The following is a 23054-nucleotide window of genomic DNA, read 5'->3' on the forward strand; positions in this document are numbered from 1 at the left end:
AGTAGCGTGGGTGTGTGTGCATTTCCAAAATGGCTCCATTTTTCAGTGCTGCCATGGTTTCGATGTTTATAAAACTTAGACGGAACGTAAAACATTATGATATTGGTATGCGGGTTTCCCTCCACACCATCGGCACGTGTGTGTATGTGTGTGTACGTGTGTGTATGTGCGGTTCCTGAGAAAACATGCTGACATCCTGTGTTTGTGTGTGTGTGTGTGTGTGTCTGGTGCCCCTGTTGGATGATAGAATACTGCGTTTTGATCCCAAATCCGCCATTTACCAAAAAGACAAATCTAGAGAGATCCCAGGAGAGAAACTGGAGGGAGCAAAGCACTCCCTCGGTAGTTATGGAAGTTCCATGTGTTGTCATGAATGTGAGTGAAAAGTGAAAGCTAGTGCAATCAGGATTAGTCATTTCAGTGGTATGAGAAATGTGGCTGCACTTCTGCCTTTTTCTGTCTGTTCAGCAATGGTGACTGCCGCATTGACTAGCCAGTTATTTTTCTGTTTATTCCAAATAAATCAAGAACAGAGCATCACTTCCTGTGTGCACATGGCAAATACCTCTGTGATCTACAGATACACTGTACAGATAAATTACTTTGTATGTATATATTACTTTATGCATATATTGTAAATTGTTTTTCAGAGTTTAGACTTCTGTATTTTAGATGTTTGTGTGTGTGTGTGTGTGTGTGTGTGTGTGTGTGTGTGTGTGTGTGTGTGTGTGTGTGTGGATTAGTGGGCGTGGGAGGCAGGACTGCAACAGCTGGTTTGCAACAGTAGTGCCTTGACTTGTGTCTTTTTTGTGTGTGTGTGTATGTGTGTGTGTGTGTGTGTGTGTGTGTGTGTGTGTGTGTGTGTGTGTGTGTGTGTGTGTGTGTGTGTGTGTGTGAGACTCTCCCTGTGTCTTGTCCTTCTACTTTCTATTCTCTCTGTCCATTTGCACTTATATGGAAACAGCGTTTAATGTAGTGTCTCCATTTAAACCTGCACATCTGTAGGATGTAAATACTGGCAACAAAGGAAATGTATCGTCTCCAAGCCATAAACATAAAAAACAACAGAATTCAAATCTTTGATACAAGCATCGCAAATGACAGTGCTGGTCAGCATGCACATCTTTCTCTCTGTTTTGTATGATTGCCATTTTCCCAGGATCCTGCATAGGAGACATCAGGGTATTAATTATACATGTATTGTATACGTAATGTATAGTAATAATTATGATTTTCTCTCTTTCCCAGTGATTCAGTACACTACGGAGAATAAGGAAACGTGTGCCAGGTACGTGAAGACTGGATATCTAAGATATCTAAGCTCATGGCTTCACTACACCTTGTATAACACACCCAAATCTCTGACTAAGCTATCAGTGGTTGGATTGCATTGTGGGTAATGTAGGCGCCAGATTTCGACGAGGAATAAAAGAGGCAATCTCTCCATTTTGTATGAAACGTGTATTATTTCTCTGCCCTCTCTCGAATTTCTAGATTCCAACAGCAGTGCTCCCAGAATGCATTTTGCTCTGACTACGCCACAGGTTTCTGCTGTCACTGCCGGCCTGGCTTCTACGGAAACGGACGCCACTGTCTACCCGAGGGTTAGAAAGCTACCATTAACCCGAAGAGATACACTAATCTCTTTTATTTTATTTTATTTTTATGTAGTAGCTTAATCTTTTCTTCAAATGTTAAAGTTGTTTTTTTGGGGTAAAACAACTTTGCTGTCCCTGTGCTGCTCCTCCAGGTGCTCCACAGCGTGTTAGCGGTAAGGTGAGCGGAACAGTGATCGTCGGTTCAACTCCAGTGGCCTTGAACAACATTGATCTTCACGCCTACATCGTAGTGGGAGACGGCAGAGCGTACACTGCCATCAGTGAGGTATGAGTCTAACAATTTAACCTTTCGATATGTAATATATAGTGCCTTTTTACATTTCATAGAAACGATCTCTGTATAATAACTAAATAATCTCCTTCGCATCCATATTTGATTTCCTGGTTTCTCCAATTTCTCCTTGTGAACTTTGTGCTGATTGGTCAGGTACCCGAGCCAGTGGGCTGGGCTCTGATGCCACTCGCACCAATAGGAGAGCTGTTTGGGTGGCTGTTTGCTTTGGAGCTGCCCAATAGCCAAGCGGGATTCAAAATCACAGGTAAAGTGTGTGTGTGTGTGTGTGTGTGTGTGTGTGTGTGTTTGGTTAAGTATGTGGCCTTGTACATCTTGACTCTAGGGCACAGCTGTAGAGAGATGAGGGAATTCCTCTTCAGTGTGTGTGTGTGTGTGTGTGTGTGTGTGTGTGTGTGTATGTGTGTGTGTTTTCAGTCTCCCAGCCAGCTGTATTGTCTCCAGGGATGAGATGTGATATCAGGCTTCCACCTCCCCTCTCTAATAGGAAGCAGCTGTTTGTGTGTTTGTGTGTGTGTGTGTGTGTGTGTGTGTGTGTGCTGTTCAGATGTAACCATTGCAGACATTCCACTCTTTATCATATGCAACTGCTGCACTGTTGGTCTGCCTATAGTAATGTGCAATGAAAATAATCTATAAATAGTCAAACAGGAGAAGAATCGATTGATCGATTGATCGATTGACTTATTTTAATCACCAGGTGCTGAGTTCACTCGTCATGCAGAGGTGATCTTCTACCCCGGTAATCAACGCCTGTCAATCACCCAGACGGGCCGTGGCCTTGACGACCACAACCACCTCACCGTGGATACTGTGGTCAACGGCCAAGTGCCCTTCCTGCCCCCTGGAGCTGAAGTTACCATGGATCCCTTCAAGGAGACCTACCAGTACTACCCATCTGGTAAGGATAAACACCACAAGAGACAAATAACGTGTAACATTAGTACCTCTGTTTGCCAAAAACCGCTTCACGTTCCCCTTTCCCCAGTTGCCACCTCCACCTCCGTGAGGGAGTTTACAGTCGTTTCAGCAGAGCAGGGTTCAGAGGCCTTCTCCTTCCAGCTGAAACAGAACATCACCTACCGCGACTGTCGCCACGACAACCGCGCCACCGTCCCGGAGACGCTGCAGATCACCATGGAGAGGGTGTTTGTAATGTACGTCAAAGAGGAGCGAATCCTGAGATACGCCATCACCAACAAGATCAGCCCGGTCGGAGGTGAGTCAAACTGGGATTAGACGGACACATCACCTGGAGATATCAGGCTGCTGCTCAGTGACAGAGTGGGTCGTCCTCCATGCGAGAGATTGTTGGTTCGATCCCCATCTCCCCCGGTCCACATGTCGAAGTGTCTTTGGGCAAGACACTGAACCCCGAATTGCTCCCCGTGCTGTGCATGGGTGTGTAAATGTGGTGTGAATGGTTACATTAGATTGGATGGTATGTAGATGTCCACTGCCATCAGTGTGAATGTCTGTGTGAATGGGTGAATGTGACAAACACTGTGAAAGTGCCTTGAGTAGTCAGAAAGACTAGAAAGGCGCTATATAAGTACAAGTCCATTTACCATTTACACAGCTCATACTCCGTACTGTTCCTTTTTAAACCAGCAGCCAGAACTCAGCTACAGTTGCGGTGACTATGTATAGGTTGAAAGTGCCGCTACGGTGCTGTAGACACCCAAAAACACAAGTATGCACCTGACTTTTTTTAATATAAGTAGAATCTAAGGTTATAATCACAAGGTTCAGTCTTGAAATGATCTACATGCTTCGGAGGCCTTCAGTCCTCAGGAAAGTACAACCGTGGTGAAAGAAAGTAAAAGAGTAAATCTTAGTTCCTGGCATTAAAAACACGCACAAGAGACAGAGACAGTGATGAGACATTAAACACAGGAATGAAAACAATGTGAAGAAAAACAGTCATGAGAATAAAAGCGGGGGCTTCAAAATCAAAAATTCAAACACATTTCCAAACTAATTTGAGAAATGCGTCCTGTCCAGGGTGGACCCCGCCTCACGCCCGATGTCAGCTTGGATCGGCTCCAGCCCCCCGCGACCCCGACCCCGGGATAAGCGGTTAAAGATGAATGAATAAATGAATGAAATACTAGATACATGTATTCATCAGCCTTAAAAAGTATGTCATCAATACTTCCTCTGGTCATCAATCTGGGAAATATATATATATAAATGTATATTTCAGTTTGGAATCAGATTTAGAAGACGTAGTATCAGTACACACGGCTGGGGTCAGGGAGTTCTATCCATCCACGTGGATGAAGCTGACCCACTGATATCTTGCCTTCGACAAAAGGCCAAATTGGCCCAAAATAAGGAATAAGGAGTATCCGAGTGACCGTAAATCCATTCCAGACCATCACTGTCAATCTCAAAGTGGGTGAACACACTGGAGGCGCTGAAAATATGAGGTTTTCTGTCCCACGGCCACAACTTGCAACCAGACCAGCTAGTAATTGTTGCAGCCGCACAAACCTCAGCCAAACCACGGCGCAGAGTTGGATGGAGCTCAGCTGTTAAAGCACACATGCTGCAAGCTGGGGGATAATTATACACAGAGACCGTAGAAAACAATGTCCAAACGTCTACTAAAGGCTGCAGACACACCACACTGTTCGAGGATCATTGTAGCCGGGATTTGCGTCACAGCTGACTTTAGATCTTTGACTGGTTTGTTCATGGTGATCGGCATGTATGACTCGAATCTACAGTGTTCACATCGTCCTATAGAGTGAGCTGGTGGAGCAGCTAAAGCTCAATGGAAGCCAGCGATGTACTCTGTGGTACCAGAACACAAAAAACAAAACCACAGAACTTTGTAATTTGACCAGATTGGTTTGGTTCTGTGGCATGAAAGGAGACAAATAACATAACATAATTATTTGAATGTCATTCATTCATCTTCAACCGCTTGTCCCTATCGGGGTCGCAGGGGGGCTGGAGCCGATCCTAGCTGACATCGGGCGTGAGGCAGGGTCCACCCTGGACAGGACGCCAGTCTATCACAGGACACATAGAGAAAGAGACAGACAACCATTCACACCTACGGGCAATTTAGAGTCATCAATGAACCGAACACCTGTTTGGACTGTGGGAGGAAACCGGAGAACCCGGAGAAAACCCACGCAGACACAGGGAGAACATGCAAACATGCAAACTCCACACAGAAGGGCCACAGCCGGGATTCAAACCAGGAACCCTCTCGCTTTGAGGCGACAGTGCTAACCATCACACCCTCATGTCGCTTTATTTGAATATCATTCATTCATTCATTCATCTTCAACCGCTTATCCCGGGGTCGGGGTCGCGCTGGAGCCGATCCCAGCTGACATCGGGCGTGAGGCGGGGTACACCCTGGACAGGACGCATAGAGACGTACAGAGACAGACAACCATTCACACCTACGGGCAATTTTAGACTCATCAATTAACCTAGCACGTGCATGTCTTTGGACGGAAACCGGAGTACCCAGAGGAAACCAAGAGTACCCAGAGAAAACCCACGCCGACACGGGGAGAACATGCAAACTCCACACAGAAGGGCCCCAGGCGGGATTCAAACCAGGAACCCTCTCGCTGTGAGGCGACAGTGCTAACCACCACACCCTCATGTTGCCTTATTTGAATATCTCATCATGAAATTGTATCACAGTGATTGATTTGATCCGAGCTTGAGATCGGAATTTTACCGAGCCAATTCCAGCCGAGCAGTTTGAATGTAGCTTTTGAATATTGGTTAAGGTTGGCAGTGCGGCACACACAGTACTATAGCTCTGCTGTGTTTGGACATGTGTGCATGGCTGACAAGGGTATCAAGTGTATCTTCCCCTCTTAATGTTTTTCCATGGTTGTTAAATCTTTATGGTGTGAAAATGGTCAATCCTGCATTTGACCAGAGGGAAGAGGTTTCATTTGGATCCCAGTCAATGCGTAGTTGAGCCTCGAAGGAAGCACACAGCTGTCTTTTTTATTGTGTTTTATTGGATGCAAGGTTTCGCTCACCTTTCCTTTATGTCCCTGTGTGTACAGACATACAGCGTGAACACGTGTCATGTTCTTTTTCTGTCAACACACAGTGGTCATGCTTTCTTTACCCGCTCTATCGGATGAGAACCAGAGAGAGATAAGAGACCCCCCCCTTCAGTTCTTGAATCCAGACCAAGTTTCTGTCAGTTCAACGTCAACACGTTGATTAAAAAGGTTATGATGACACATCTCACGCGTGCACACGCATACGCACGGATACACCCAGAGCACAGCTGGAAGAGCTTTTGGGGATCAGGGGGTTTTGTAAACACGGGTTAAATGGTGAGTGTGTGTGTGTGTGTGTCTGCGTTCAAGGGTCTTCTTACACTTTCTGGGAAATAATATCCAAGCCAATGACAGATTTTCTATGGGGAGGGGGGAGGGGGGGTTGCCCACTGATGTCATGAGAATCAGAGATTGCAGACGAACTGAAGACACCGAGCTGATTAAGAGAGGGAGAGAGACGGAGAGAGATAGAAATAAAAAAGAGTGGGAGAGAAAACTTACGGTGTCGTCAAGATCTTTGTGCAATGGGAACAGCTATCAAGCAGTATATTACAAGGTTCTTATCTGCCTTCAAGTTATTTTTAGTGAAAGGCACAATGAGTAAAATTTATCTAATAAACATTGTGAACACTACCACTCACTCATCCCTTCTGACCACTAGAAGTGTGTGTGGTATTGTGTTCTGGTGTCATTGACAGGGGGAGGAGGGGCCAGTATCGTTTGTAGTAAATTGGCTACAGCGTGCAGAAACACTGGCGTGAGCCTTTGAACATTTGTCTCAGTCAATAGTGTGATAGACTAGAATTGAATTAGTGGAAATGGAATACAATGGAAAGTAATTCTGAGTGCAATTCATCTATTGGTCCAGGGACTTTCTGATATCAGACATTGGACTGTTCTGTACCTGTCACTTCCATACCGTCGGGGGAGTTGTGAGAGACAAGACCGAAGCAGCAGAGGCTGTTTGGTTCCAAATGCGAGGAATCAAAAGTGCTGAAGGGCCACCAAGATTCTGCTTTCATTACTTTAAATACCGCTCTGAAAAATGTCAGGTCATTTCAACGTGTTAGTAAAAGTCAGTGCTGATAGATAAATCGTTTTGTGTTGCACCAAGGGTGGTTTACTGGATAGCCAGCGCATCCTGGCCAGCTTGGTACTGTTATATAGCTACGCCCCCGTAGTAAAACCTCTGTGTGTGTGTGTGTGTGTGTGTGTGTGTGTGTGTAGTTTTGTAAAAAGCAACAGGTGGGAAACTGCAGTCATTGCTTTGATGGTGTATAGTGCGTGCGTGTGTGTGTGTGTGTGTGTGTGTGTGTGTGTGTGTGTGTGTGTGTGTGTGTGTGTGTGTGTGTGTGTGTGTGTGTGTGTGTGTGTGTTCTCCACCCTCTCTCTCTCTCGCTCTCTTTCTAATTATCTCAGTCTTTTCTCCCATCCATGTGTATCTCGCCCTCTCATCGCCCCTTCTTCCCGGCCACATTCAGGACTTTGAAGAGTCTCTCTCTCTCTCTCTCTCTCTCTCTCTCTCTCTCTCTCTCGATCTCTCTCTCTCTCTCTCTCTCTCTCTCTCTCTCTTGCTCTCTTTTTGTCTCTCTCTCTCTCTTTGATAATGAGCCAAAATTGGCCTGGGGTCTAAGAAGATGGAAGCAAGCTGTGCCTAGTGTCTGTGTGTTTGATTTTGTTTAGGTGGAAGTGTGTATGTTGTTGTTTATAGTGGGTGATGCCCGTGATGGTAAAAACAAAAAAAGCTCCACCCTAAAACATCATTAAAAACAGATATTGGTCCTGAGATGTTCTTTAAGGCGGTTTTCTTTTCTTTTTCTGGTAGATTGTGTGTATTTAGACATAATGACCAACTCTTTCCATGCCTTTTTTTATGATAAAGCAGGTCCAGGTGTTATATACTGTTGCTTTTAAAGTGTTCCACGGAGAAATGCACACAGGCCGTATTCAGAAACTGTGTCTTTAAACGAGCCATCAGGACTTTGTATGGTTGTGATGTCACAACTATATTATATATAGGTAGAATGCGCCACTACAGCGCTGTTACAGTGCCGTTACAGTCATTCTCCGGCTGCAGTGACGGTACAGAGACATAAAAAGCGCAGGTGCGGAAACCGAGCGACGCTGACCAATCATAGCAGACTGGGCTTTTTCGGGGAGGGGGTCTTAAAGAGACAGGAGCTAAAATGGAGCGTTTCATTCAGAAGGTGAATACAGGTACATTCATGCATTCATACATGACATCGGGCGTGAGGCGGGGTACACCCTGGATGGGACGCCAGTCTATCACAGGGCACATCGAGACAAACCATTCACACTCACACCTTAGGGTAATTTTACACATTCATTCATTCATCTTCAACCGCTTGTCCCTGTCGGGTCGCAGGGAGCTGGAGCCGATCCAAGCTGACATCAGGCGTGAGGCGGGGTACACCCTGGACAGGACGCATAGAGACAGACAACCATTCACACCTATGGGCAATTTTAGAGTCATCAATGAACCGAACACATGCATGTCTTTGGACTGTGGGAGGAAACCAGAGTACCCGAAGAAAACCCACGCAGACACGGGGAGAACATGCAAACTCCACACAGAAGGGCCCCAGCCGGGATTCCAACCAGGAACCCTCTCGCTGTGAGGCGACAGTGCTAACCACCCCCTTATAGCATGTAAACATTTTCCAGTAGAAACCAAAAACTCCTAAGTATGAACCTGAAAATAAGCCTCATATGGGACCTTTAAAGTTAATGCAACAACTATATTTGGAATAATATTAAGATGGCGTAGCAAAGGCAACGCCCGGATAATAAGTCAAACATACTTTCTTTTCAATATTTATGACATTTTAGAGCTTTATTTAAACCATGGTATGCTAACACTGCCAATTACCAGCACTTCGGTGGTTCAGTGGATCAGATTCGGTCGTTAGAGAAAGGCACGAACACTGTGCCACCCATCCCGATTTATGCTCTCTGAACCATTTGAACGCGGGGTCGCACTGTGTGTCACTTAATTCTCACCATATTTACAAGGGCTTTCGCATTCTTTTCTAATCATTTCCCATGGTTCTTCTTTACAGCGTTGTTTTTCTTCCTGATTTTCCAGAAATTAGTCTGAGGGTTGCTGTTTAAATTGTCTTGTCCGTCGGAGCCGTGCTTTGGTATGAGGAAACCCTGAACACACATCCGCTCACTCATCCCCCTGTCTCCGTGTCTCTCTCATGTGTACGTGTGTCTAACATCATCCATATGTTGAATATCGAGCACATGAAGGGAGTCACTTCCTAAGAGGAAACCGGTCCTATGGGAATTTGTGCGGAGTGATTTCTGACATGTGTGTTTGGTTAGGCTGTCCAGGAATCATCGCTGTAATCATGGGACTTTTACCGTGGAATAATCCACATCTCAATTAATCTCAACTCAGGACATTGGGAGTATTGCAGATTCTTTGCAGTCTATTTTCACTGTGTCTCTCCTGTGTACAAACAGTACTTTAATATTACTCTCTCTGTCTGTCTCTTTAGGTTTATTTTAAGATGAAATCCATTCATTGCTGTTGTTTTTTTAATCTCATGTCCATCTGAGCTGCTAAATCCTCTTTATTAGGGTGTTTTGGCATGTAAGTAGTTTACACTTTCTGTTACTTTGTCCTTCCATTTCTTTATATTTGTCAAACGGATGCATTTATGTAGCACATTTATCCAAAGCGCCCCCCGATCACCCACAGACAAACACAAACACAGTGTAAACAACCCACCGTCACAGCTGCCACTTCTGAACTTAATTAAAATTAAATAAAAATGTACTCTGTGTCTCCTCCTCTCTGTAGTTGAGCCGACACGGCCGGAGCTGGTCAACCCCTGCTACGCTGGGAACCATGACTGCGACACCACGGCCCAGTGTATCCCCCTGGAGGGCCAGGCCTTCCAGTGCCAGTGCGCTACCGGTTACAGAGGGGATGGACGCAACTGTTACGGTACGTCTGTCCGAGTTTTCTATGGGCATGGATGCACACGTCCGGTGGACTGTTAAATAATCGTGACAGATGATGAGAGACACATTCACACACAGACACATGCAATTAAAAACAGTTCAAGGCAGCCTGTCTGTGTTTCATCAACATCTGTTAAGTATCCAGTGTAGAGGGATCAAGCACAAGCTAGATGGAAGGTCTATTCTCTTCTCTTTTCTTCTCTTCTCCCCCATTCTGCCTCTTCCTCTATCTTAATTCTGCACTTAACAGGGACTTCCAGGGCTTTAAGCTGGAGCACGGCCTATCATTAGCCCAGCAGCAAGTCTTTCTCTCCTGCTGACAGCACTAGGAAAGCCCCAGGCTTGGCCTCAGTTCCCATGCCTGGGCCTCAGTGTCTCTCTACGGTCACATAATCTGTGTGTGGTTTTGTCCTGTGTATTACACACTACATTTAAGAATGCAGTCAAGAATCCAGGTGTGGGGCTGCATGTTATAGTAACGCAAACAAGCAGCCACACAATGTATACGCACTAAAAGCCCCAGTAATGACACTTAATTACAGCTTTTAAACTCACAAACACATGCAGCATGCTACATGTTGTTAGATTGGGATCCCTGGTTCACATACATGCGAGTTAAAAGAAAAACCGCCTCACTTTCTCCCCTGTTCTCTCACTGCAGACATAGATGAGTGTGCCGAAGGCTCGAGTACATGCGGCGCTCACGCTCAGTGCATAAACCTGCCTGGGAGCCACCGCTGCCAGTGCCAGAGTGGCTATGAGTTTGGCTTCGACGGGCGTACCTGTGTCGGTGAGTTGCAACGCAAGACCCTTAAAGCTACTAAACACAAGACAACAGTGTGAAGTATGCACACACGACTTGGATTTTGGGGTTCTGAGCTCTTTCTGAAAACACGTACAGCTGAGGCTGATGGAAACGTCATTAGGTAGATATATATACCAAGGTTATTTGAAATCATCCTCAGAGGAACATGAATGTCTAAACCGAATTTCATGGCAATCCAACTCAATCTGAGACATTTTACTCAAAAAACTAAAAATGTCCACGTCGTAGCAGTGCTAGAGGAAGACTCAGAGGTGGGGGTGGGGTGCCTTCTAACATCAGTAGGATTTTTCCTTTGGAGTCTGTTCCAAATTTCATGGTACTCCATCCAGTAGTTGTTATATTTTAGTGTGGAACAAAGTGGTGGACCGACCAATGAAGAGACTGACAGTGCTATTCTAGGGCCCTGCAGCTGAAGATTAAGCAAAAAAGATGATATTTTGATGTAAACACAGGGGCTGTAATCATTCCCATTAAGCCAAGTGTTCAGTGCTCTCTTTAAAGTTCACAAAGCAAGGTCACCTGCACCCCCCCCTCCCTCCACAGCCCCCGCCATCATGTGGATTGTGTATTGGTTCAACACACTTCTACACTTCTAGTTATTCGATTTATTATTATTATGAGATTATTGAAACGCTACAATTTTAATGAAAAATGGCAATTAGCAAAGATATCAGCTAAAGCCACTTAACATAAAGGTTTGACTTTTGAAAGAACGTCAGCCTGAACCACTAAACATGCTGCTCCCTGCTGATTCAGGCAGGGTCAGCCTGTAGAAGAACCCTCCGTAAACATGTACGTTATTACATTCTCCCATCTTCATCAGTCCATTACTTTTGCCGGTCACATAAGAGATATTTTGTAGCATGTAGTGCTGCATGTTCCAAAATGAGCTGCGGAGTTGGAAGAGGTCCACATATTTGTCCGAGAGCAGGGAAGGCATAACATTTCTTCCACAGCGGTAAAGCACAGCTGCAAAAGCTAGGGAGCACAGCGAGAGGGGAGGATGGGTGACAAATGTGAGAAAAAGGGTGGGAAGGAGAGGACTAATGTGAGAAAGAGAGGGTCAGATTAGACAGGAGAGGGGGTGAAAGTGAAAGACAAATGGAGCAATGACACAATGTGTGTTTGGAATGTGTGGAGGAGAGAGGTCCTGCCCATGTGTGTGTGTGTGTGTGTGTGTGTGTGTCCTCCTTTTACCCATCACTGTGAACTTTTGATGAACTTCTTTTAAACCCTCCCTACCTCCCTGCTTGACAGATACTTTACAGAAGGCCTTCATAAATCATATGCAGTTGCACCTATACAGATATTATTATAGATTATTTAGATAGTTTTTCCCCTCCAAATTCCAATTTGAGGATGTGTTTCTAGATTTGTGGTTCTTGACTTTTCGTTTTTCTTTTTTTAGATATCGATGAATGCAGCAGCTCTCCATGTCACATCAGTGCCAGATGTATCAATGGACTGGGTTCCTTCCAGTGTCAGTGCCAGCCTGGGTTTTATGGTGACGGTCTCTACTGTACCCAACAGGAAGGTCAGTCAAATAGCCACTATAGTGATGCATGATTATGACACACGTTTACTATTGCTAGTGCAATTTTTCAATAGCACTGAAAAATCTGCTTTGTGGTCACAATGATTTTTTTGTACAGTTAGGGATCATTATTGTCTGCCCGGTGTGCCAATCATCTATTAAAACACTGTAAATATTATATAGAAACATATCAGATAGTACAGTTTGTATGATAGGGACATGAACTCATGTATTCATATGTATGCCCTGTTGAAATAACACATCCAAAATAAACTTCAAAGATATTGGAGGGGGAAAAAAACAATAACGACATGTGTAAATGTTGTATTATTTGTCTACAGGACAGACAGCTCGCCCAAGGAGCCAGTGTGAGCAACACAGAGACAGCCTGCAGAGTGGAGCGGAACATGGAGGTCAACCAAGCCTCGGTGCTTTCATTCCTCAATGCGACTCTGACGGACGCTACCGACCACTTCAGGTGGGTTGGGCACTGGTCGTGCGTTAAAGAGAGCGGCAGAGTGCATTGCTGACTGAGTTAAGTGACATACTGATATGGAAACGTTGAATCATTCATCACAGTGCCACGGCTCCACTGGACATTGTTGGTGTGTGGACGTAAGGGGCCAGGAGAGAGCAGAAACCAGGACACCACCTGGTACAGCACCCAAAGACTGCAACAAACCAGGTAAGGTATACACCCACTGACAAAAACACACACATACAGTGTATTATATCGAAAAGCATCAAAGAGCGAACTTCCCCTTGACGTTGGTCTTCAAGAGAAGAATTAGATAAGCGTGTGTAGACATTTTATCTCTACTTTGTTTATCTTTATCTCCCGAGATGAACCAGAGCGTCCTAAAACTCACTGTGAGCACCACAGAGACAGCGTGCAGACCACCAGCCCAGAGGGATATCCTTTACTCGGAGCCTATGCACCTCAGTGTGACACTAACGGACAGTACATACCTTTACAGGTTTGTCACAAATTAAGTGTCTGAAAGGACTTCTTTTAACCTCCAACTGAAGGAAGGTTAACTTGCATACGAATAAAATATAGTGTTATGTTATTGATGCTGTTGCTTCTATTATTTACTGCAGTGTCACGGTTCCACTGGACATTGCTGGTGTGTGGACGGTAATGGACAGGAGAGAGCCGGAACAAGAACATCACCTGGTACACCACCCACAGACTGTGGCAAACCAGGTGAGGAACATGCGTCCTTCTCGGTCCATCCCAAAAATGGAGATGTTTTCTGAGTGTGTTCTTTCTAAATCAGTTGTTTCAGATTATATTTTGGGTTCTTCAGTCACTTAGTGTTCCGCTTTCACAAGGTTAGGGAACTTGTGGGAGACAGAATTTTTTTTTTTTTTTAAATTAAATTCTCTTTTATTCATTTCTATCGATATCCTCACCCCCTGCCTCTTTCCTCTTCTCGCCCCCAATAATCTGTCCTAACCACTGCTGCTTTTAGTTTAACCTTAACTCTTTACTTTACTCTACTAACGTTAGCTTACTCCCTCCTCTTTCAGTCTATTTTCCCTGCTTTGGCTCCGTTCGTTCTTCTTCTTCTTTACAAAGTTGGGGGGTAGGCAGGTGTTCATTTAGAACCCTGATTATATCACAAAAAAAATGCTTTTATATGCAGATGACACTATCCTGGTGTGTCTCATCATCAGCAATGAGAAGGGGAAAGAGGAAACTTAACTTCCAAAGGGACCTGATTTTTTTTTACCAAGCTCAGCCTCAGAAAGTGGACAGGTCACCGATTTCCACTGTTGAATGCTAAAGTCTTTAAACGTTTTATTCGATCAGGACATGATGGAGTCAAAGATGAATGAAAAGTGCACATGTTGTGCAGCATTTTCTGGGAGACAGCAAATGTAACTGATCACAGCACAGCACAATTATTTCATTGTTTTCTTTCTTTATAGATGAACCAGAGCGTCCTAAAACTCACTGTGAACACCACAGAGACGGTGTACAGACCACCAGTCCAGAGGGATACCCTATACTTGGAGCCTTTGTGCCCCAGTGTGATGCTAATGGACAGTACAGATCATTACAAGTCAGTGTTTGTCATTTGTATATCCATAAAACATTACTGTAATTTTGAAACTTACAAAGTGAATACATGAATTCATTATGGTTACTACTATTTATTATTTTAGTGTCACGGATCCACTGGACATTGTTGGTGTGTGGACGTTAGGGGCCAGGAGAGAGCAGGAACCAGGACTCCACCTGGTACAGCACCCAAGGACTGTGACAGGCCAGGTGAGATTTCTTGGAAGTGCTGACTCACAGCTCTCTTAGTGCGTTTACATGCGATTTAAAAACCTGATTATATTCGGATTAAGGCAATACCCCGGTTTCTCAAATACCATGTAAACACTGTACCTGAGTTTTCATAGCCGATTTACAGACCTAGATAGCTCCTTCAGTAATTGGAGTTCTCATGCATGTAAACAGCGTTCACAGCATATTGGGTTCCGCGTCTGCACATGCTCCATCGGTTACAACTCCCCCACCCCACTCCATCCACAGCAGTGGCTTTTGACCCGGGAAAAGAATAAATCAGGAAGTAACAGAGCAGAAACGACATGAAAAAAACAACAATAACACACACATTACCTTTAAACCAAGGGAAGACTTCGCCATGGCAAGTAAAATCACTGCCAAGAAGACCTGTTTTCTGTCGTAATTCTGTCCTAAAGTCGTCCATTTTTCCCCCGGTTTCCAAGTTGTTCTGATTTTGACAAAGATGAACTGGAAGAAAAAGCTGTATTCCGACCAGTTGTATGTTGGCGGAGCGCCACCGACTGTACCGGGGGTCGCCTTACTCCCGTCATTTTCCCATTCTCCCCCCTGCTCATGTAAAAGGAGGGAACTTCAATAATCTGATTATTCCCTTTTATTTCCTTTAACCCAATTTTGAGTTACTGCTGTGCATGTAAACGCACTTCTCCTCTTTCCCTACTCTGTGAAACATTCTTATCAGTACTATCATGTAGTTGTGGCCTGTTTGTGTTATCTGTTAAAAATGTCTTGTGTAAACAAATGCTATCCTCCCTCAGATGAACCAGAGCGTCCTAAAACTCACTGTGAGCACCACAGAGACAGTGTGCAGACCACCAGTCCAGAGGGATACCCTTTACTCGGAGCCTATGTACCTCAGTGTGAGGCTGATGGAGAGTACACACCACTGCAGGTCAGCATTTAATGAAAGATCGGCTAATATAAAGACATATGAGCTGATATTGCTTTTAGATTTTGTTTAAAACACCATCAAAACAATCTGACTGCATGTAATAAGTAATATCTAAATTTTCAGTGTCACGGCTCTACTGGACATTGCTGGTGCGTAGACAGTAGGGGACAGGAAAGAGCAGGAACAAGAACTTCACCTGGTGCACCACCGACAGACTGTGACAAACCAGGTGAGAGAGAAAAGTTGACATGCATAGACAGACCTCTCCCTCTATTCATGTTCCCATGGGTTCTCCAAGCTGTGCTCTGCGGTAACAGTACCAGCGTCAGCAGGTGTATTATGTCATGGCTCTCCGAGGCTCTCTCGCTAAAACATTGACCTGTGAACCCCCTCATTCCTCAGCTCAATTTCAAGTCAAACAGACAGCACGTTTACGCGAGTGTATGTCTAACCTTGTAAGTGGTGCACTACGGAGGTCATAGGGTCATAGCCTTGGAATGCCTGGAAAAACAGGTGATATCACTGCAGGACTCCGCGTATGGTGGGAAGTTGAACGGAAAGGACGGCATATTGAAACAGTAAGATGAAGTGAAGCTAAAAAAAAAAGAGCACGCACGTTGTCGCAATGGACAAAAGTAGCCACAACTATGTTATATATTTTAATATTAACTAAAAATGGAGACGTGGCCCTCAGCTCTTTTTAACTATGACGGTCAGGGAGAAAATAAACACTACCCCAGTCCTCCCTTTAACGTGTATCTTTTTAAAGAACATTTATAGGTATTTACTTAAGCACATCATGCATTAACCTAAAGTAGGATCATTCAAAAAAAGGATTATTAGCAAATGCATTAAAATATGTACTTTTTTAAACAATTTGTAGTTGAAAATTGACATATGTTTTATGTTAGACTGCATTTGTTGTTCATGATTAGCATTAACATAAATTACTAACTTGTCGCTCCATGTTATGAAAATTGAATTGGTCCTAGAGACACGTTTTAGTTTTGTAGTTACAAATATTACAGATGGAAAATAACCTTTAACATCATAAGAAAACAAATTATAATTGTTGCCTAATGTTACACAATGCATGACTATGAATAGGTAGGCGGGTCCTTTTAATATGTACGCTCGAAAAAAATATGCATACGATCCTGTTATTGTCCATCTTTATCTCCCCAGATGAACCAGAGCGTCCTAAAACTCACTGTGAGCACCACAGAGACGGTGCACAGACCACCAGTCCAGAGGGATACCCTATACTCGGAGCCTTTGTGCCCCAGTGTGACGCAGAAGGACAATACCTACCTCAACAGGTGAAACTGATTTCTATGCAAACTGTTTTTCTGGTCTGCTTCTATTGCTTCTTTTCCCCGTTTTACATTTTTAGTTAGTATGGATAATGCCGTTTTTAATTATTGTATGTATTTCAGTGCCACAGTTCCACTGGACATTGTTGGTGTGTGGACAGTAGGGGACAGGAGAGAACAGGAACCAGGACACCACCTGGAACACCATCTGTAGACTGTGACAGACCAGGTGAGACTGTTATGTCTGCTTGAGACACGTTGAATTTATAAATATTGATTTGTGCATTCGAGCGAAATATCATTGAGATTAAAAGAATCGTTTGCCATTTTCGGGATATCTACTTTTTTTGCATAGTCTTTAGCAAAGACACTGTCCTTACACCTAAGTAAGGGCTTTAGAACAAGAAGGCACTTCCTTTTGTGGTTGTATGAGGTACTTATCAACTGTAAGCATATTACCTACAGTAGATGTCAGTCGGCACGGCCCCAGTTTGGAGAAGCAGGCAGAAGTACAGGAACGGCAGTGAAACAGTGTAGAGCAATGGATGGGGGCAGCAGATAAACTTATTTAAGCCACCTACAAAAGGCCCACCTTTATCAGTGTACACTGTATTTAGACTATTTTCACAGCTTTAGGTAGCTGTGAGACAGCCCTGTTTTAAGTTTACGCGGGGGGCAACTGAAGCCGTTATCTATGCTCTCATCAAAGCCACCACTGACCAAAACTGCAGAACACAGGAATTGCTAGATGGAGTCTGGTGGCTTTGACAAGAGCACAGAATGGCTTCACTTTCCCTTTTGTGAATTTAAACAGCGCTGATGACAAGGTAATGTAGTAAAAAATATTCTAAACATAGAAGACACTTAAACTGATTCATTTTTGTTTAGGTGGACCTTTTTTAGGTTGCTAAAAACTGTTTTACTGCACCATAACGGTAAAGCCGGGTGTATTGCTTACATGTCAGTTACTATATCTGAGGAATATCATCAGTCTAATTAAGGGATTTGTACTATATATAACTGTTATTTAATCTGAAATCCTCCGATGCACCAGAGCGTCCGAAGACCTACTGTGAGCAGCACAGAGACAGTGTGCAGACCACCAGTCCAGAGGGATATCCTATACAGGGAGCGTTTGTACCTCAGTGCGATTCAAATGGACAATACACATCTAAACAGGTAAGACACAGTTTTAATGCAAAGAGACATAAGGCCTTTCCCTTGTCATAATGATCGTTATGTGTAATAACGGGTGGTTAATATTGTGTATTTCAGTGCCATGGCTCCACTGGACATTGTTGGTGTGTGGACAGTAGGGGACAGGAAAAGGCAGGAACCAGGACACCACCTGGTACACCATCTGTAGACTGTGACAGACCAGGTGAGACAGCTGTTTCTAGCTAACAAGACTTGCTGCAGAAGATGAAAAAGCACAATGGCTCCCCTCTGTTTTGCTAGTAAGACCTATGTTTCCTAATACATCGATCACTCATTGTCATCCAGATGAACCAGAGCGTCCTAAAACTCACTGCGAGCACCATAGAGACAGTGTAAAGACCACCAGTCCAGAGGGATACCCAGTAGTAGGGGCCCATGTTCCCCAGTGTGATGCAAATGGACAGTACAGACCACTGCAGGTAAACTTCATCCCGACAGACGAAGATGTCACTGTGTTTTACCTCTGGTTTTATATTATATGGAGTAACGTGAATAGAAGTGTAGACATAATACCTAAATGATCTCCCATTATTGCTTCAGTGCCACGGCTCCACTGGACATTGTTGGTGTGTGGACACGAGGGGACAGGAGAGAACAGGAACCAGGACACCACCTGGCACAGCACCCAAAGACTGCGATAAACCAGGTGAGATTGGTTATTCTAGCTGCCCAAGATTCACTGGGGTGAGGCTAACAAGCAGGAGGCCAGAGTTAAGGTGCAAGATGATAACACACCATTTCTGCAGCATTCTAGATGAGTTTAAGGGTTTGTGATAATACGTTAGAAGCCCAGCTAAGGGGATTTATAATAATCTGTACAGAACAAAAAAAAAAGACTGCTACATATCCAGGGTATGTCTGGGATTGTAGGAAGACTGCAGTGTGTGCAGGATACATCTTGATATCATCAAAGAAGATGGAGAGGTCAGCTTGTCAAGATAGTTGATTGTCATCAGCATAGTGAAACAAGAGAAGGGCAGCAAGGAGTGAAGTCTTGGTAGATGTCCTATTTAACAAGGCATGTTGAGGTTCAACAGGCCAGAGTGTGAAACGTTTCTGGCATGTTGTCTCAGTGAAACATATTAACTCACCAGGGCTGATGTGGATTTTACGTGGTATCACCCAAGCCTGAGACTTTAGATTAGCTTGGAACTATTTGTTTGTTACGTAAATAGGACCTATTTTGCTTTTCTGTCGTTTCTGACCTATAAATGTTGTTATAGGTTTTATAGTCATGTTAAATAATACCAAAGGGTCAAATAATAAAAAAACTTGCATTTAGACGTGAGCCCTGCCAACTGTCTGGTTTGGCTGTGGTCAGCTCTGAACGCTAGGGTGTTGGTCGCTATTAGAGATTTTTCTTTTTGAATTTCTGAAATCTGTCCTCGTAGAAGACTGTAAGTTCAGCCACTTTTATGGTGTTTTTGGTGTTTCTTTTGGAGGGTGACCAGTTAAAGCTAACGTTAGCATGTTGCGCAGCTAACGTGGCAAGCTTCCATATAGACGTGTGTTCAGCTGCTGAGGTAAGTTATTCCTTATATGGTAAGAGGCGTATCATTTCCCGGCACGCAGCATAAACAGGTGACCAATCACAGCAGAGCAGACCAGCCGGCCAATAAAAGCACACAGCTTTATGGAGGGGGGGGGCAGAAGCTCAGACAGAGGCTGCCACACAGAGGTGCTGCATGGGTGCTGCAGCAATGGACAATATGCAAAATATAATGTGTGTTTTAAAGATCAAAGCATGTAAACCTATTAAAGCTGAACCAAAATAAAAAATATGACCCTGAAAACTAGCACTATAGGGCATCTTTAATAACTCTTGTAAACTCGTAAATGTTTTCCAGATGAACCGGAGCGTCCTAAAACTCATTGTGAACATCATAGAGAAAGAGCTCAGACTACCAGTCAAGAGGGATATCCTATCGTTGGAGCTTATGTGCCCCAATGCGACGATGACGGACAGTACCTACCATTGCAGGTTAGCACAACAACAACAACAGACCTACTTTCGTGGTTCAATGTTACTTTGAGGAACTCGAATCGAGTTATAGACATAATACTGAAATTGTCTTTCATTATCGTGTCAGTGCCACGGCTCCTCTGGACATTGTTGGTGTGTGGACAATAGGGGACAGGAGAGAACAGGAACCAGGACACCACCTGGTACACAACCCAAAGACTGTGATAAACCAGGTGAGGCTGCTGTTTCATTCTTCCACAACACCCTTGAGCTATGTTTCATGTTGCAGTGGACATAACACAATTGTTTAAACTGAGAAGCAGGAGGTCAGAGTTAAGGAGTTAGACACAGCAGCATCCCGGATGACTGGTACAAGCTGTCAAGAATCCTTTACGAGGCCAGCTGGAAGTATTTATAGAATATATTCTATACAGAACATGAGAAGAGCTTGAACAAGCCAAATGTTATAGATCGCAGACCCACAGAACAAGAAATGTCCATGATGCATGCCAGATGGTTGTCAGGGATTGTACCAAAAGTGTCTCAGAGGTTCAAGCCCACTTCAAACAGTTACAGCGACTCAAAAACTCAGACTGACTGAAATGCTTTGAATAAATAATAAGTACAAGTTATAGTGACAGAATGCAGGATGCTTTGGTTATACCACAGTCGGAGGTCAGGATTACCAAAAAAGAATAGAAGACCTGCTTTAGATGCAAGTTCACTGTCATCTGCATAGAGTTGGTAGGACTGGATAAACAACTCTGCCGTCAGGAGACGTAACCAGCCAAGTTGAGACTAGTCTGTGAAAAACGTTCATTGAATCATATTGCCTTGTCACTTATATGCAACTGTGTGTGTTTCTTTGTAACTATGTACATTTGCTAATGTACCAGATGAACCAGAGCGCCCTAAAACTCACTGTGAGCACCACAGAGACGGTGTACAGACCACCAGTCCAGAGGGATACCCGATACTTGGAGCCTTTGTGCCCCAGTGTGACGCAGAAGGACAATACCTACCTCGACAGGTACAGCTTTTTGTCTGCTTCTCTTGTCTTTGTTCTTCTTTTAACATTTTTACTTTTGACTTACTATGGACAATGTTATCCCCAAAGCAGTTTCAGTCAAAAGCAACTGGACTTGGTTATTTGTGACCGGGACAAATGAGCGCATTCACAGGCCTATGGATTATGTTGTTTTTGTTGTTATGGATTTCAGTGCCACGGTTCCACTGGACAGTGTTGGTGTGTGGACAGTAGGGGACAGGAGAGAACAGGAACCAGGACACCACCTGGTACACCATCTGTAGACTGTGACAGACCAGGTGAGACTGTTATTTCTGCATGAGACACTTTGAGTGTCATAAATATTGATTTGTGCATCCAAGAGTAATACAATTCAGATTAAAAGTTATTTTTTCATTTCCTGCGGCAATTTCAAATTTAAACTGGAAAAACATCACATGGTTGTTTGCCTCTCTCTCTCTCTCTCTCTCTCTCTCTCTCTCTCTCTCTCTCGCTCTCTCTCTCTCTCTCTCTCTCTCTCTGTGACCCCGTGATCCTCTCTCACCCTCTCACTCACACTCTAATGTACACACAGAGGCCGTACTATAAATTCAGTTCTCGCTATAAATTCCATTTATGACCATTCAAACATCTGAAGTGGTCATTTCGTGGTGAGATGAGCAGCCGGCCGTCGCCAAGCAACCAAACCAAAACAAGACGGGCCGAACCTGGCCAGCTGAGTCACAAAACAGTGTTACACCCAACCTACAGATGCTGCACAGACGGACAGAGACACATGCTTATAGATTTCCACCTTTGCTCTGCTGTTTTAAAAATCAGACTTTTCTGCCACCGCACTGCAGCTTTATTCAGAGATTCATCTGTAATAGATGATGAGGGAGGCCAGGGCATTTCCAGCTCATTTTCAGTTTGTGATTCATATCCTCGGGTCCGAATCCAAAGTTGAGACATTATTTTTTGTGGATGTAACCCCGTAATTTGACCGTTTCAGCTGGATTCTTAAATTACATTTGTACCCAATTTAGAAGTTTACGTGATGCGGGGATCAAACACCCACATTACACTCTCAAATTTGTGCGCCCACATAAGTGATACAACTCACTGCCAACACGGTAAGTCGGCTGGAGGATTGAAATATCATTGATTTAGCGGACAATCCACATGCTGTCGATCTTTCTGAAGGACGTCAGAGACACATGAACCACTGCATTTAGTTGGTCATGTGGTTAAACAGTAAATAGAAGTGAAACCAAGTGATTCATAAGGCTGGATCGCAGCATGCTAACAGCCGCTACAATAATTTCCTTTGGGAAAAACTTAGCATCAGAAACATCAGTCTAATTGTTTAGTTAGTCTTCTTCTCTCTTAACCTCTCTGATCTCTCACAACAGAGCCATTTTCTTCTCACCCTCCGTTCACATATTACCCTAATCTCCTTCTCGGTCCAGCAACTGCAGTCTCCCATTAGAAATGTGCAGAGAGCGAGAGAGGCCAGTATAAACATAAGTGGAACCCTTAAGTGGTTTCAGGTTTAGTTTTAAAGCTCTCCCTATAAAGTGAGTTATTAAAGAGATTTTACAAGGTAAACAATATTGACAAAAGCAAGATGTGTGTGTGTATGTGTGTGCGCCTCTTTAAACACAGGGCCTCCCCACACCATTAATCAAGCACTCCACCTATCACTCTAACGTAAACTCCAGCTAGAAAACACCCTAAAAATATCAAATAATGATACAACAAAATGGTGAAGTTGAACTTTTTACAACTGTGCGCCATTATATTTAACTTGGGCATGTTTGATTCGTGTCACTCTCAGTCCCCGTGGCTCCAACGCAGCGCCCCGAGAGTGTGTGCGAGCGATGGAGGGCCAGTTTGATCGAGCACTACGGCGGGAAGCCAGAGCCGCAGCATTACGTGCCTCAGTGTGAGGCGGACGGACAGTTCAGGTACACACCACACATTCACAAAGTAGCGTCATCGTTGGAATAGTTTATGACGGCAAGTC

At 44.1% G+C, this 23054-nt stretch overlaps 1 protein-coding gene across 2 annotated transcripts in view; it reads left to right on the forward strand.

Annotated features, from left to right (window-relative positions):
• nid2a (nidogen 2a (osteonidogen)) overlaps positions 1 to 23054 on the forward strand; it is a gene marked incomplete at its 5' end in the record, with an annotated part of 46389 nt that overhangs the window by 16228 nt on the left and 7107 nt on the right. The window contains 28 exons of one of the 2 annotated variants that reach the window (XM_083938343.1): positions 1249 to 1288; positions 1495 to 1604; positions 1751 to 1884; positions 2047 to 2158; positions 2612 to 2812; positions 2900 to 3130; positions 9793 to 9939; positions 10618 to 10746; positions 12191 to 12316; positions 12658 to 12794; positions 12896 to 13001; positions 13160 to 13293; positions 13418 to 13523; positions 14252 to 14385; positions 14489 to 14594; positions 15395 to 15528; positions 15652 to 15757; positions 16714 to 16847; positions 16965 to 17070; positions 17896 to 18020; positions 18117 to 18222; positions 18345 to 18478; positions 18600 to 18705; positions 19907 to 20040; positions 20150 to 20255; positions 20919 to 21052; positions 21243 to 21348; positions 22866 to 22995. In XM_083938343.1, the coding sequence (XP_083794469.1) occupies positions 1249 to 1288; positions 1495 to 1604; positions 1751 to 1884; positions 2047 to 2158; positions 2612 to 2812; positions 2900 to 3130; positions 9793 to 9939; positions 10618 to 10746; positions 12191 to 12316; positions 12658 to 12794; positions 12896 to 13001; positions 13160 to 13293; positions 13418 to 13523; positions 14252 to 14385; positions 14489 to 14594; positions 15395 to 15528; positions 15652 to 15757; positions 16714 to 16847; positions 16965 to 17070; positions 17896 to 18020; positions 18117 to 18222; positions 18345 to 18478; positions 18600 to 18705; positions 19907 to 20040; positions 20150 to 20255; positions 20919 to 21052; positions 21243 to 21348; positions 22866 to 22995 (3514 nt within the window). The remainder of the gene's footprint in view (positions 1 to 1248; positions 1289 to 1494; positions 1605 to 1750; positions 1885 to 2046; positions 2159 to 2611; positions 2813 to 2899; positions 3131 to 9792; positions 9940 to 10617; positions 10747 to 12190; positions 12317 to 12657; positions 12795 to 12895; positions 13002 to 13159; positions 13294 to 13417; positions 13524 to 14251; positions 14386 to 14488; positions 14595 to 15394; positions 15529 to 15651; positions 15758 to 16713; positions 16848 to 16964; positions 17071 to 17895; positions 18021 to 18116; positions 18223 to 18344; positions 18479 to 18599; positions 18706 to 19906; positions 20041 to 20149; positions 20256 to 20918; positions 21053 to 21242; positions 21349 to 22865; positions 22996 to 23054) is intronic. The other variant, XM_083938344.1, reaches the window with a different exon arrangement.

The sequence above is a fragment of the Echiichthys vipera genome, assembly GCF_963691815.1.
Source record: "Echiichthys vipera genome assembly, chromosome: 23".
NCBI lineage: Eukaryota > Metazoa > Chordata > Actinopteri > Perciformes > Trachinidae > Echiichthys > Echiichthys vipera.